Raw genomic sequence first — 15,265 nt, forward strand, 5'->3', positions numbered from 1 at the left:
TAGAGGTTGTGAGAGTGTGTGAAGGGTAGCCAGGGAGCACTTGTAAGTATGCCTGTGAGTAGTAACTACTGTGTGCGAAAGTTTTGTAGTACTAGGCTTTGAGGGGGTGAGAACGAAAGTGTAAGTTTAAGTGCAAAAGCGCGGGGATGTGTGTGAGAACCGTGAATGTGTTCATGTGGACTCACTAGAGCATGTGTGCAAACATACGTGAGAGCCACGTATACTGTCTATGTATGTGAGCACGTAGAAGGTGCGTGTGCGCCAGGGGTGAGAGCGCACGTGTGCACGGGCGTCTGTGGGGCGTGGGGACACTCAACGGGAAGGTCTGAGCAGAATGGGCGGCCCCACGTGCGAGTGTGAGTTTGTGCGTGTGCGCGCGCGCCACCACCCCCCACCTGGGTCTGAGCCGGTTGCCATGGGAACGCGCCGCGGCCCGGAGTTAATCATTTCCTGTGGAAAGTGTGCGGGAGGGGCCAGAGAGGGGCGGGAGCGGGGCGGGCCGAGGAGGCGGCGGCGTGGAGCTGCCTCCCGCTGGAGGGCCGGGCCGAGCCCCGGGCGCTGCGGCGACGCAGGGATCCTGCCTCCACCAGGCCGGTGAGTCCGGGGCTCGGGCGGGCTGAGGACGGGCTGGGCGCTCGGGTTCCGCCCGGCCTGTCGTTCGGGGTGCCGCGTCCTGGATCCCCCTGCGTGGCCCCGTTGGGGGGCGCAGAGAGGGCCGGGCCCCGGAGACCCGGCCCTGCGCTATCCTGCCCCCCACCCCCCTGCGCCGTCCAGTCTGAGCCGAGCAGGGCATGGGGGCGGCATGTCCGCTGGAATCCAAGCAGCCTCGGGACCCCCTTTCCGATTTCAATGGCCCGGGAAAGCCGGACACTGCCGGGGAACCGCGTGCCCGTCAGCGCCGCCCCCTCCCCTGGCAGAGGTCCCTGCATCCGCAGGGCTCCCCTGAAGGCTGCAGTTTCGGGCCCTGCCACCCCGTAGGTCCCCTGGGCAGTTCACTTTCCCCTTCGCAGGGCCGGGATGGGGTGGGCCAGCCCAGGTTAGGAAGGAGGGCCTGGGCCGGTGCCGTCCTGGGCAGTGGGCGAAATTGAGCCTTTGACAGCGGTAGCCTGGGGCGGTTGGCGGAGGGGGGGCCGGGGGGGGGGGAGCGGGCCCAGCAGGAAGGGCGAGCCAGAAGCCACCTCCTTCAACCCCCTGTTGTGAGTTAGAGCAGAACTCTGGCGCAGTGAAGGGCCTGGTCCTGGCAGATTTTAAAGAGGAAGCGGCATATAAATTGGTACCATTTGCACCTCCGACACCCCAACCCCCGCCAATACACACATCTGTCTCAAGGTTTGGGGTCGTGGCCACCCCTGGCCTTTCATCTTCTCTGGCTTTCTGTCTGCCTGAGGCTGAGTGAGCACGGTACGCTGGCCCAGGCTGTTCCCCATGCCCTTGACAAAAGTAACCCTCTCCTTGGCCTGAGAGTCATTTGCAAGGAATGCAGTCTCAGAATGGGGCCCTGTGTTTGCAGTGACTGGATTTTAGGGACGCAGGGTCATGAGTTCTGCTGTCCTTATGGACACCAGGGAGCAGAGATTTTGAAATCTGGGTTGACCTGCAAAACCCAGGACGTGTGACTGTGCGGAGGGGAAGTCCAGCCCCTGTTCAACCTCCTTGACATTCTGCCCGCTCTCCCAGGGAGACCAAGCCTCCTGGGCAGCAGTCTCTGGGCAGTTGTCAAATGTGTCCCCCAGTCATTGCAATATCCCTGGTCTGGGGCAAGGGGGCTGTAGCTCTACCACCCCGGCCTAAACCCAGAGAGGCAGGTGCTGGCTCTCCTGCAGCCAGCCCTCTGCATCCACCCACCACTGGATAGAGGTCACTGAAAAAATAAAATTTGGGTATTCTTTGTATATGCCAGTATTGTTCTGAACATTGTATATATGATTGTCTAAACTTTACACCAACCCTATAAGGTAGAGTTCTCCCCGTTTCACAGATGGAGATACTGAGGCACAGAGACAAAGTAATTCTCCGAGGGTCACACATCTAGTAAGTGGCACAGCCGGGTTCTGAAGCAGCTTTCGGTCATAACCACTCTACTCATATGCCCCCGTCACCTCGCCCCATGACCTAGGCTTTTGAGTCTCCAGCCTTGGGCTGTTTGAAAGTCCTTGATACTTTTGACCTTCACACCCCTCAGGCTGCTAAATTCAGCTGCTTTTTCCTTTTCAGCATCTTGCACACATCCTTCCTCTTTCTTCCTGATATCTTCCTGACTGCCTCCCAACTTCCCTTCCTGAAACCAACGAAATATTGTCTCCTTCTGTCCCTGACCCCCTCAGACTTAGCTGATGCCCTTTAAAAGTCTTCTCCCTCAACTGTGACATCGACCTTCAGTGTCCTCCGCCATCTCACCTTCCCAGCAGCTTGGCATGCAGGTGGAGCCTGTCTCACTCCCTCCTCATCCCTTGGGCAGCTGAGCCTCAGGGTTGCTTGTGCGCCCAGCTCCGTGCCAAGCAGCCTGGAGAAGGGGACATCTGGTTCCTCCTGGTTCCTTCCATTCCACACTGCTCCATCTCCCATTTCCTCAGCAGAGCTGCCCCCATATTGGATTAGCCTCCAACCCACCCTTTGGCCGGCAGTCCTGCCCCCTCCCAGGGAGACTGCACCCAGGAGCTTCCTTCCTCCTCCAAGTTGTCTTCCTTAGTCCAGGAAGGCAGCGACCATGACGCCCTAGTCAGGAGCCTGGCATTCTTCCAGGGCTCAGCTCTGCGAACATCGGTCACCAGATGTTCAGGCCGCCCATCCTTGCACTCTTCTCTTGCCTCTCGATGCTTCAGTCACTCCTGTCCCTCTGTTGACCCAGCATGTGCACATCTCTCCTATGCTAAATACCACATCCTCTCCTTCCCATCCTAGCCAGCTTCTCCAAAGTGAAGGAAGTGGCAGCTTCCTCTAGCCCCCATCCCCCTTGGGCCTTCCCACATCTGCCCTCTGCCCTGCTCCACTGACCTTTCTTCCAGTTTGACCTCTCCGTGGCATGGTTCCCTGGGAACTGACCATCCTCTCCTTCCCCCTTACTCTCCGGTCACCTCTGAGGACTCTGCACCTGCCTGGTGCTCCTGCCACCTCTGACCTTCCTTCTCCAGCTTTTCTTCCCACTTGGAGTGAGCTCCATCCTTCTTGGTTGCCTCTCATCTTGCACCACCTTTGGTGATTGCATTCTCACCTGTGCCACAGGGACCCCCGTCAGCCTCCCGGTTCTGTGTCTCCATCTCCAGCCCTGCTCTCTTCCAAGCTTAAGTTTGAGCTTTTGTGTGCATTCATTTCCGGGCCTTCACCCAAAAGCCATCACCAGATGTTTGGTGTGGATGTAGCTTCGCTCTAGGCTGGGTGCTGTGGGACCCACCCTGGGCAGCCATAGAGGGTCAGGGGAGATGGACACTGTTCAAACAGATATCTTTACTGCCTGGTAGAGAGTGGTCAGTGCAGTGAGGGTTAGGGAAAGTGGCCTACAGCCCAGGTGGCGCCATTAGAAAGTCCTTGGGTGCCTCCAACTCCATTTTAAAACCAAAAGCAAACTCCACGTTGCCCCTCCGAGCTGACTTGGCTTCTTCTGTAAATGGCATTACTTGTTTTCTGAGTCTGGTGTCACAGCTTGATGTCACCTTAAATGCCCTCGGAGCTGCTTTGCACACAATAGGTACTCAATAAAGACTTGTGCAGTAAAAGAAGTCTGTTCTGTTCCTTTGCTCTGTTCATAAGGGCCCCATGGGGCTTTCTACCCAGACCAGTGTTCCCCACACCCACCCCCGTTCTCCATACCACCTGGTGCCTCCCTGCATCCTGTTTTGATTGTGGAGGTTTGTTGAAGTGTTTACCTCCCTCCTGACAGGGAGCTTTGAGGCCATGTCTCTCCTGATCAAAGAGGACCCCTGGCAGGTGCCTGGCACACAGCAGGTACTGGGTAAATAATTATTAAATGAGGAATGAATGAATCTTTGTATTTCAAATCCTAGCTCGGTGTCTGCCAGTTGTAGGTACAGTGTGAAGGCTAGTTGAATACAAGAATGAGCTGATTTTAAGAGAATTTGCTATATGTAAAGCCTGATGTCACAGCCGCAGTCAAGGCCCCTTCTGAATAGATTCATGGAGACGCTGTTGACTGGTGCTTCCTCCGTGTGGGGCTGTGACCTACCTGTCTTTATGCTGCCAGGCTCCGAGTGGAGGGGCTGAGATGTGGGGTCTCCACATTGCGCTGCAGAAACACCTGATGGGCTCCCTGCCCACTTCTGAGCCTCCCTTCTCCTTAACTAGTACCCTGAAATGGTGATAGGCTCTGTTTCAGCCTGTGAGCCCAGGGGCTCCTTGGGGGACATTCGAGTTGGGGCTCTGGTTTACAGGTGACCCAGTTCAGCGGACCCTTCCAGATAGTGGGCTCCGATCAGCTTGGGATGGGGGCGGAGGGTTCCGGCTAGCGGGCTTCAATCTCGCTTTCTTGCTCTCTCCGCAGGCTGCCCGACGCCCGGAGGAGGCCGCTGAGCCCCGCCGGGCCATGGTCCCGTCTCGCAGGACGTGGAACCTGGGAGCCACGCCCTCGCTGCGCGGCCTGTGGCGAGTGGGCCGGGCCGGGGAGCCCGAGCCGGGGATGGCTCGCCCCGCCCCAGCCAGCCCGGCCGCCCGCCCTTTCCCACACACCGGCCCGGGGAGGTTGAGAACTGGTGAGTCCGCATTTTTAAAATGCCTCTTTATTTCCTTTCCTTCCTCCAGATACCAGCGATGAGATCGGGGTTTCTGGCAAGTTCCTAGGCTCAGTCAGAGCTGTCAGGTAATTACAGGGTATCGGCAGCCCGCGAGCCGGGCGTGGAGTCAGGGCGTCAATTTCGCTGGGCGCTCCTGCCCCGCGCCGGTCTGTAAAGAGACGCCGGGGACGCCGAGTTAAACGTTAACGCAGTCTGTAGCGCAGGGGGAGAACGCCGCGCATAGCCACGCGCTCTCTGGCCCGGCCAGGTGGCTGTGGCTCTGCGATCCGCCTGTCCTTGGCGGCGGAGCGCTCGTGGTCTCGCTCCGGTTTCTGCCCGCGACCGGTAAACAAGGTAGGTGAACTGCCCGGTGCCCTGCGCGGATCTGACACTTGATTCCGCCAGGGCTCGCCCGCGGATGGCGAGGAGTGGACGGAGGCTGCTCCGGAGCGTGGCCTGGCAGGGAGTGGGTGCCATGCGCTCCTTCTAGGTGCCATCCAAGGTGGCCCCGACAGCAGGTGGGCAGTGAGGGAGCCCCCGAGTCTGGGCCCCCGCTGTGCCCCTGGGGGAGCTGTCAACAGCAGCTCTCCTTTCTGGGTCATGTCCCCTGGTGCCTCCAGCGTCAAGAAGTGGGCAGCTCCTCTGATTCCCGGTGGGAGCTAGATCGTCAGGACCGGGGAGCTGCCCCATGACTGTCTGCCAGCCTTGGCTTGGGTAGGTTGTCCTGTAAATGTGGGGGCGGGGGCATCTTCAGACAAGATGCCTTCAGGGGTTTGCTGTCTGACTGCCCCTGACCTACGGGGAGATTGCCAGACTGTCTGAGCTGGCAGAGTCCCTCCAGGACATCAGGTCCAAGCCCCCCTCTATGTACAGAAGGGAAAACTGAGGCCCAGAGAGGGCACATAGCAAACTCCAGTTCCCTCTCTCTCATCACACTTGTGCCATAGGTGGCAGCCAGAGCGCTGTCCTCCGAGGTCTCTCTGCAGGGGACAGTGAGGCTGGGGGTGACCCTGGAGGGCGCCGGGGAAAGCTTGGGCTTTTGGATCAGGTAGCCCCAGTTGTCTGGAAGGGGCTGAAGATGGTCTCTACCCAACAAGGTTGTCCAGAGGATTAAAGATGAATGAACAGTATTGCTTTTCTGGTTTAAAAAAAAAAAAAAGAAAAAGAAAAAGAAAAAAAAGAAAGAAAGAAAGAAAGCAAGAATTGAAAAAAAACAAAACCCTGTTCTCTTGGAAAACTAAAAAACGAAACCAAAACAAAAACACAGAAAAGTATAAGAAGGAAAATAAGAATCACCTATAAGCCTGTCACTAAACATTTTATATAGTTCCTCCTAGTCTTATGTGTGTGTGTATTGGTCTCTTAAATTAGTGTTATGAGGATTATATGACCATACAGACCTTTATCTACTTTTAAAATTTAAGACAAAGGTCCAGTGAAATCGTGTGTGTGAAATGCTAAGCGTGGTGCCTGCCACTGGGTAGAGCCTCAGCCAGTGTGGATGTCCCTGGGCCTCTCTACCGCCAACCCCCTCTTATTGCTGCCTTGAGAAGGGTAGGCAAGCAGAGGGTGGGGTAGCACATGGGACTGGAATACTGGCTCTGTGTGACCCTGGGCACATTATTAACCCTTCTGGGTCTCCAGTTCCTACCTCTCAGCGTTGTTGTGAGGAGCTGATGGCCTGCATTGCTGGCTACCTTCTGTGTGAGCACTTTACATGTGTCGCCCCGTTTAATCCTCATCGCAGGACTGAGCTTGGTTCCTTATGCCCATTGTGTTGAGAAGGAAACTGAGGATCAAGAAGGGCAATAAGGCCTGGAAAGCACTTGGCCCAGTGCTGGCATTCAGGATGTGATGGCCCCCCAGGGTGGGAGCTCTGCGGCTTGCCCTGTGAGGCGAATCCCCTCTCCCGCCCCGTCTGGTCCCACAGCCTCTGGAGGTGGGTCAAGGGAGGGGTGAATGGGGTGTCACTGCTGCAGCCCTCTCCCCGCACCCAGTGAGGGAGGCGGTGTGTCAGAGGCTCGAGCGGATGTGCCTTAACTGGTCCTGAGTGTGTTTTTGGAGGCTGCAGGGACCACGCCACCCAGCGTGGGGTTGGTCTTTATGAAGGCAGGGGAGAAATTGCCACCTAGAGGCAGCCTCGGTAATGAGGCCGCGGCCCCAGGGTGCACCTCCTGTGAAGATTAGCGCAGCCAGGGTGGCATCAGCTTCCTTCTGCTGCTGTCTGTAGAGGGTGTTCGTGGGCAGGTGCCAGCCCTAACGCCACCGTGGAGGGAGGGGAGCCCGCCGCCTCCCGCGGGGTCTTGGGCGACTTCCTGCAGAGGATCCCAGGGCGGCTTGTGGTTAGGAAGGAGCGCAGCCCCCGCCGAGTGCCAGGCCTTCCCTCTGTGTAGGGCAGGCATGTGAGGGCGTGTGAGTCCTTCCTGGCAGCACCTGGGCTGCCTGGAGTGTGTGAAAGGGGAGCTCAGCCACGGCCCTGGCCAGTGGTCCCCGGCCAGCAGTCTCCAGCCAGCGTCAAGCATCTCACCCGTCTCCTCTGTCCTGGGACAGGGCGTGGAAGAGACAGCCCGGCTGGCGGCGACGAGGACTCCAGCACCCGAAGTGCAGCTCGCCCGGCCCTGGCTCAGTGCCGAGCCCTCAGCGTGGACTGGGCGAGCCCCGGGAGCCCTCACAGGCTCTACCTGACCCTGCAGGTGAGCCCTGGGGCGGTCAGAAATGCCAGGGCTCGAGCTGGGCCAGTGTGCCGTGGCCCTCTGAGCTCCAGCAGCTTCCTTCTCCGGGGAGGGAAGCAGGGAGGGAGAGCTGGGGGCCTGCCTTCTGCCTCTTGCCAAGCTCCTCACGGCACATCCACCCTGAGCCTGCCTGAATGGGGCAATGTGCTTATTAGGTTAGCTTGGGGGAGATCTCACAGGAGATGACAGCAGCTTCTCAGCCACGCCCTGGCTGAAGTGTTAAAGTGGGAACTGTGGGGCCTTCAGTGAGGAGCTATTGGGAAGATGGGCAGGTTTTTAGGGGAGCTGTTTATTCCCACTGGGGCATATGAGTCCATGGGGCAATACTTATTTACATTTCCTCGTTTAAAGTGAGAACCTAAAGCTAGACAGAGGACTTTGCCAAAACTTGGGTTCTTTTCTCTTGCAGTTATCTTTCAAAAGACAAACTTTACGTATATATGTGTAGTATTTGGTTGTAGAATTAATACATCATGATAGCAATAATAATAGCTGCTCCTCATTGAACACTGACTTTGTACCAGGCTTTGTGGCATGTATTGTATGTCTCACATCAGTCCAAGACACGGTTACCGTTTTATGTGAGTTTTATAGATGAAGTAAGGGAGGCTCAGAGAGGTCAAGTAACTTGCTAGTGGTCACACAGCAAGTTGGGATCTGAACATGATGAGCTTTATAACACATGGTGTAAAGAATTCACACGTGGCAGGAATATAATATCTAGAAATTGAATGTCTCCCGTCATCCTGTAGCTTTGAGAAATCCACTATTAAGAGTTTGGTGTTTATTTATCTTTCCTGTACAACCACTTCATTGGATTTATACAATTTTTCTTCTTTATTTTTACCTTCTGTTCTGTGACTAGCTCTTTCCCTCAACAGTAAGTCTTGGTTATTTCTTCACGCCTGTCAGTATGTAGAGAACTACCTCGTTCTTTTAAACTGCTGCATAATAGTCCACTTCAGGGTTTATCTAACTGATCCTCGGTATTGTTTCTGATTGCAAAGAGATCCTTAAACAAATACCGATGCATTCATGCAGCTACAGCTTGAGCAATTTCAGGATAGCACAGGCTCTGTAATTTTTAAATGGATGCGTTTGTTAACAGATATTTATGAAGTGCCTACTCTGCTAGGTGCCAGCACACAGCAGAGAAGAGAAATAGACCCAGCAGTCCAGCAGAGAGGCCAGGAGTAATCAAATGATCACAAATGTATGCGCAAACATTGACATAGTGGCCGAGGATGAAGGACCAGAGTTATCTGGGGGTGTTGCCAAGGCCCCTCCCCGCAAGAAAGATTGTGCATGAGGGGGCCGCCTTGAAGGGACACATGCAGATGGAGGGCAGGAGGGGCTGTGGGAAATACGTGCCCTTTGTGTTTGTCCTCCCTCGTGTGGCCCCAAGCCGGGTCTGAACATGGACCCCTTGTTTGTCGCTTCAGGGACAGTCTTGGGCTTCTGGGTTTTTGTCCGCCCTTCTTATGTGGTTCATCTGAAAATGGAACCGAATGGTCCTTCTTTTATCTGTAAGGTCTGCGAGAAAAGCACGTTGCAGGGACAGTTAAAGAAACTGTTTTTATGTTAAAGAAACCATTTTTTATGACTTGAGCCGTTGGTAATTAAATCGGGAGGTGGTCAGAAACCAGCAGGCTTGAGTTGGGCGGAGGCTCTGTTCTCGGATTTTGATTATGGGGTGTTGCGTTGTGGTTGCCGCTGAGTCCTGGGGTCAGCAGGTCTGCTGAGGATCTGAGAAGCTCCCACCAGCAACCAGTTTCCACAGCTGTGTCCTGGGCCCTTGAAGCTTCGTTCTGTTCATAGGGGCTTCAAGGTGGGCGGCGGATGTGGGGCCCAAGTAGGGACCCAGACACAGTGAGGGGACCCGGTGGGTCCCCTGCCAGCTTCTCAAGCAGTTACAACCTGAGTCGCTCCCTTCGGAGGCTGCAGAAATTCCCAACCCCCCGGGGGCCTGCCTGCCCATCCTGTGGCTTGGCCAACAGGCCAGAAATAGTGTAACCTTTGCTCTGGGCGGCAAATGGAAACTTCCAGCTGCCCCCGTTGCCGCCACCAGTGACAAGGCTGCTCGTGCTGGTGTGGCAGTTGGTCACAGGGTGGGGACAAAATTAAGTCGTGGGAATTTTCCTAAATACGAGAGACTGCTCACCACCCTCCCTTCTCAAGCAGAAAGTAGAGTTGCTGTTTTAAGAATGAGGAAATGAAACTCCAGGGAAGGTAAGTAACTTGCCCAGGGTCACACAGCTCACCTGAGCCAGGCTTCACACCCAGGCCTTTCCGACCCCAGGCTCTGAACATTTTTTAAACGTAGCATTTGTCTTTTTGTTTTGAATAAGGTGGGCACAAAGACACGCACAAAAGTGTCTGTAATCCGCCTTGCCAGCTAACTTCTGTTATCAGAGACAACAAAGCAGTACACCATAGATGCTTAGGAGGTTAAGAATGCAAATGCCAAAAAGATGCAAAATGAAATGTAAAGGCTTTCCTTTCTTCCCACTCTCTCTCGGTGAAGTTTCTTTTGATTTCCCCCAAAGTTTAAATGCTGCATATCTCTCCTCTTAGCCCCTGCACCATCATCCGACCTCTCAGAGGAAACCAGTGTATATTTCCCCAGATTTTTTTTTTGGAGGCCTCTTTTATTTCCATTATCCTTAAATGGAATCGCACTTTACGTGTGGTTCTGCTGCTTGCCTTGGACGTCTTTCTGTGTGAGTTGCAGGTGGTTTTCTCTGCGTGAGAGACTCTTTCTGCCTCTCCCCTCCGTCTCCCCACCAGTTCACTGGTCTGTTCTACCGCAGCCTTCTTTGCCTTGGTTCCTCCTTGACCTAGAGACAGGGTCCTGCGGTCCCGGATAGCCATGTTGGGGGGTGGGCCACGGCCTTTCCCTGCTCATATGGACCCGGGTGCCCCCTCCTAGGCAGTCCCAGGCTGGTGCCGTTTGAAGGTGAGGGCAGCTGACATCATGGTGGGGGCGGCGGGCATTGCCCTGAGACTGCCGTGTGCCTGGTGGGGCTGGACAAGCCTGTGAATGTTGGGACAGTGCACCTGAAGCGATCAGGCCACTGCAGTGGTGGCTCGGGGCTCACAGGTCAGCTGAGTGAGCTTCACCTGAGGGTTTCTAAGTGCCCAGGAACCTTGTTTGCTGGCACAGAGGGCTGGCTGCTGATGGGGGCCAGGAGGACGCACTGCCCCCCCCTTGCTGTGAGATCTGGGCATGTTTTCTTCCAGACTCCGGGCCTCGTTGTCTCCACCCACAGCGTGAGGGATGGGCTGGCCGGGTCTGAGGTCCTCACCAGCTCCGGGAGCGCACCGTCCTCAGGCTCAAGGGGGGGTCCCCTCCCCGCCACAGTCCCCCTCCCCCTTCACGTGAGGATTCTGGTTGTGTCTTGGCAGCAGGCCCTGCGGGACAAGGGGTGCGAGAGCAAGAGTCAGGGGGCGAAAGAAGAGAAACTCCCGAAGAGGCAGGCGCCGGCCCCCAGGCGGGGCCGGGAGGCCCAAGAAGCTGGTGGCACCATGAATGTAGAGAAAACAGGTAAAGGAAGTCTGCCCGCTGACCTGGCACAGCCCAGGCTAAAGCCGGTGTCGGAGGGGAGGCTCTTGTCCCAGACACCGTCCTCCTCCCCTGGAGGTGGCCCCCTGGACGTGGAACTCAGAGACTGCAGCCTGCCCGTCCCCACTCCAGGGACACCCGCCTCCCAGGGCCGCTGCGCCACCGGTGATAAGCAGCTTTGGCCGGCATGGGCTGGGGTTGAATTTCCCCGCTTTTTGTCTTTTCCCCAGCGCCTGTCAAAAGCAGGGTGAAGGTGGCAGCCTCAAAGACGCCACCTCCTGCAGAGAGAGGCCTGACCCCCTCCTTTTGTCTCCGTGGGTCCATCAGGGACCCAGAAGCCCTAGGACACCGCTTCGCTCTGCTGCGTCGAGGCTGGGAGAGAGGAGCTGGTGGCTCCGCTCTTCTCCGGCAAGGCTGACAGGCTCTGGAAGAGGCTGTGTGCCCCCTTTGTGGGGTTCCCCAGCAAGAACCCAGAGCCCAGCAGTCACTGGGAAAGTGCATCCTCAGGGAGCCCGAGGGGAAGGCCAAGAGCGAGGGGGGAAAGGAGCTGGCCTTTCTCAAGGAGCCTGAGGGGAAGGCTAAGAGCGAGGGTTTGCCTCCTCCTGTCAGAGCTTGATTTGTTGTCTGAACTTGCGAGGTGGAAGGAACCACTCCCTTCTCTGAGGTTGATCCAGAGCCGCCTTCACCCGTGGGCCCGGCACTGATTCGGGGGCCGGTGTCGGGGTCTGGCCGGGGTGTGGAAGGGGGGGCATCGTCCAGCCAATCCGGAGGACTGACTCTTGTCAGTGGGTCCGGGGATGGGACCCCCGAGCCTGAGTGTCCTTGAGGGGCCGTGTCCAGGCAGGGTCTCTGAGAAAAAAACTGTCTTCTGAAAACTCGGACTGACAGCTGACCTACTATGAGGGTGCAAAGGTCCTTCAGTCCCCGCCCTTAAGTGCTCCTTTGATCTCACCTCTTCCTCCGCTGCTGTTGTCCCTTAGCTTCCTCTAGGTCTTTTCTTGCCCAGCAAGTGCTCTCCGGGCCCCTCTTGGCTTCCCTGACACACGGGCACTGTGCCCAGGTCAAGGTGAACTCCCCTGGCTGTGGGCTCTGAGGGTGAGATGAGCAGTGTCCCGGGCAGGAAGGGCCATTCCATGTCCTGCTGGGTGACACTCACTCACACCTGCGCATCCCTCGTGGGATCCAGGCTCCTGCCCAAGGTTGCCTCCGGATAAGGACCATTGTCCCCATTTTACAAAGGAAGCCCCTGAGGGGCCCTCCCATGCTTGTCTGAAGTGGCAGAACCAGCTCTTGGACCTGGAGTCAAGAGCATTTCCTGCCACACCACGGCAGTCTGCAGAGGGCAGAGGGCTGTGCTGGTCACATGCTGCCCATGGCAGCCCCGTGTGCAGGCCTGGAAGCATCTGTCTGAGCTCGCTCTCTCTAGAACAGAGAGCAGAAGCTTGGCCAACTGTGTGTGCCACGCATGCTGTGTCACATGCAGGCCGCACGGCCAGGGCTCCTAGCCAGCCGGTGATGGCCCCTGTTCCCGCTTTCCAGAGGGCCTTGAGTCGGAGCTGTCCCTCGGGGTTGGGAGGAAGCGAAAAGGCAGTGTGTGTGTGCGTGGCCTGCTCCCTTTAGAGTGAGAGCGGCTTCTCACTGTCTACCTCTCCTGGGCCCAGTGCGGAGACGTCCTGCCCAGCCTGGAATCAGCTCCATCTGCGCTCCCCGCTCCAGCCCAGTCCCAAAGCCAGGCTGCTGCTTTGGCTTCTGTGCTGTCTCAGTGAGCAGCACACTCGCCACCTCCCTGTGGGTTGAAGCTGGGATGTGTGACTTCAGGTGCGGGTGGCTTTGTTTCCAGAGTCTGGGATCCCCCCGCCACCGCGTCCTGCCCACACAGTGTGGCGGAGCCCAGACACCCTGGTGCTCCGAGGTAGGGTGGAGGCTCGTGGCCAGCAGATGCCACTCTTCATGCTTCACTCTTGGACCCTTGGCCCTGCCTCTCAGGCTTTGGCCAAGTTTGGGCTGCCTGAAGATCCCTGCCCTTCCAGCCTCTCCTCCGCCCCACTGCCCCGCCTCCTTGCCAGTTCCCCACCTGCAGAGACCGTGGCCATTCTTGGGGCCATCAAAGCAAGCTGTGACAAGCATGCCAGGCCCCATTAGCGGGTCACAGGCCTTGACTGTGTGTCTCTGTCCTTCTATCTGTCTGTCTGTGTCTCTTCTGCTCTCGGTGACAGGACGGTGGAAGGCTGAGGCGCCACCCACCCCTGTGTTTATCCCTTCCTCGTGCCCGTGAGGTCCCTGTGCTCAATCCCGCAGGGGTCCACCTGGGAGCGCGCCTGGCTGTGTTCCTGCCCACGTGCTGTGTCTGTCCCCGTGTCCTGGGCTGTCTGTCCCTTGCACACGCACACCTCCACTTGCTCCCTCTCTGTGTGCGGGTAACCACTCCCTGTGGAAGGCAGGGGGCAGGCTGGGGAGCCCCCGCCTCTCTTCTGTACTCTGGAGAGGGTTTGGGGTTTATAGAAATCATGTTCCACCAAGAATAGTGTTTTCTGAGGAGAGAACAGCTGTTGCTAGAGCTGTGTCTTTCTCAGCTGCAAGTCCACGCAGGCTGGCCATGGAGAGGGTAGTGCGCGTCAGACCTAGAACACAGGCTTTGGGGGAGTAATCAGTGGAAGCTGCTTTCCTAAGTCCTGGTCTAGGCAGTTCCATCCCCCAGAAGCTGCCTGCTGTGAAGCGGCTTCGTCCGAGGCAGGCCCCGGAGGCCCCCGGCTAACCCATGCTGCTGCCGCCCCCAGCCCTTGCCCGGCTCCCTCGTCCCCTCTGCTTGCACCCCCTCCCCTGCCATGACGGGCCCCCTCTCCTCGGCCAGGCTGGGGCCTCTGCTGCCCTGCTGATCGGCGGCTACTTTGCTCATAGGTGGGCGGCTCTTTGGCAGCGGGAGGTGCTCGAGCCTGTCGGGGCCGCCAGGTGCGGCCCCCGTGGTACATAGGATGGTGGAGGCCATGTCCCAGCTGCAGGAGGAGAAAGCCCAGCTACAGGAGGAGCTGGTGGCCCTACGGGAGAGGCTGGCTGTCTGCGACAGTGATCAGCAAGCCACATCCACCCAGCTGCAGAATCAGGTACCTGGGGAGGATGGGACGGGCTGAGGCCGCTGCCCACTGTGGAGCAGGTCGGAGGACATCGCCCAGGACACCCGGAACCCACCAGACCACCAGCATAATGGACAGATGGGGTCTCCGCTCCTGGCTTGGGTGTGCACAAGAGGGCGAGGTGGCGAGAATCAGAGGCCTGGGCCTCCCATGCTGGCCATCCGTGCGCCCCCTTCCTCGTGGTTAGCAGGGGCCAGGACCTCCCTCTCCAGAAGTGACAGGCAGCACGTGTAGGCATGAGTGGATCAGGAAAGCGCAGGGATGTTCCCGTCCCGAGGCCAGTGCTGAGTCCGCTCCATCTTCCAAGGTGCCCTGGCTTGGGCAGCCCAGGTGGACCAAACTCATTGCAGAGGTCACCCCACGGAAAACTGGCAGGAAATGAGAGGCTGGCGTGTGTGCAAGTGAGAGAAGGGAGCTCTCAAATCTCTGGAAGCCCTAGAAAGTGAAGGTTCTAGGGCTCCTCCTTTATTAGCTAGCCAGGAGGACGCTGGGGACGCCACAGTCCCTGTGGGCTGACCCCTAGCCCTCCTCCGTATGCCTGGCTAATTCACCCTCCTTCCCATCACCACCTAGGCCCCGAGACCCCTTTTCTGGGGCTCAGCTCCCCACTCTTAATTGTCCGTGTCTGTCTCTCGTGCCTGTGTCTGACCCTCCCCACTTCCCCAAGGTCCCCAGCCCTGTCTCCAAACCATCCCCATGTTGGAGCCCATGCCTGAGCTCCTGGGCCTGAGCTCTCTCTGGAAAGCCCTGCTTTCGGTTGGGTCAGCTTCTTTCTCTGTGATTTCCCAGCATGTGGACCTTCTACTCGGGGGAACATCACTGAATACCGTGCCTTGTTCTCAGTTCCAGGGGCAGCAGGTTATTTTCATGCACTTTTAAAATGCAGCATCTTTCCAGCTTACAAGCGTGTCCTCAAGGACTCTGTCCTGACTACCTGTCCTTGGCTGCGCTGGGTGGGCCTCCTTGGGGCATCCCTAGTGCCCTGTGTCTCCCGCTTGTACAGTGACCCCATTGTTTGCTGCCCCTGGGCCTGTCTGCCCCACTAATGGGAGCTCCTCGTGGCAGGTGTGACCCCCCAGCTTTGTGTCACTGTTGCCTCCTGCGGTGCCCGCCTGT

General features: G+C 57.5%; 1 protein-coding gene across 11 annotated transcripts in view; it reads left to right on the top strand.

The window, feature by feature from the left end:
* Nucleotides 1–478: 478 nt before the first annotated feature.
* Nucleotides 479–15,265, top strand: part of KIFC3 (kinesin family member C3) — a 35,580-nt gene continuing 20,793 nt past the window's right edge. For 2 of the 11 annotated variants that reach the window (XM_033845267.2, XM_033845265.2), the window contains exons 1-5: nt 3,878–3,942; nt 4,496–4,703; nt 7,275–7,417; nt 10,862–11,000; nt 13,917–14,119. In XM_033845267.2, coding sequence (XP_033701158.2) covers nt 3,892–3,942; nt 4,496–4,703; nt 7,275–7,417; nt 10,862–11,000; nt 13,917–14,119 — 744 coding nt within the window. In that variant the 5' untranslated portion in view covers nt 3,878–3,891. Of the gene's footprint in view, nt 595–3,877; nt 3,943–4,495; nt 4,704–4,817; nt 5,079–7,274; nt 7,418–10,861; nt 11,001–13,916; nt 14,120–15,265 lie in introns of those variants that run through there. The other 9 variants (XM_073795526.1, XM_033845269.2, XM_033845266.2 and 6 more) reach the window with 8 other exon arrangements.

Source organism: Tursiops truncatus, chromosome 19, assembly GCF_011762595.2.
Source record: "Tursiops truncatus isolate mTurTru1 chromosome 19, mTurTru1.mat.Y, whole genome shotgun sequence".
Lineage (NCBI taxonomy): Eukaryota > Metazoa > Chordata > Mammalia > Artiodactyla > Delphinidae > Tursiops > Tursiops truncatus.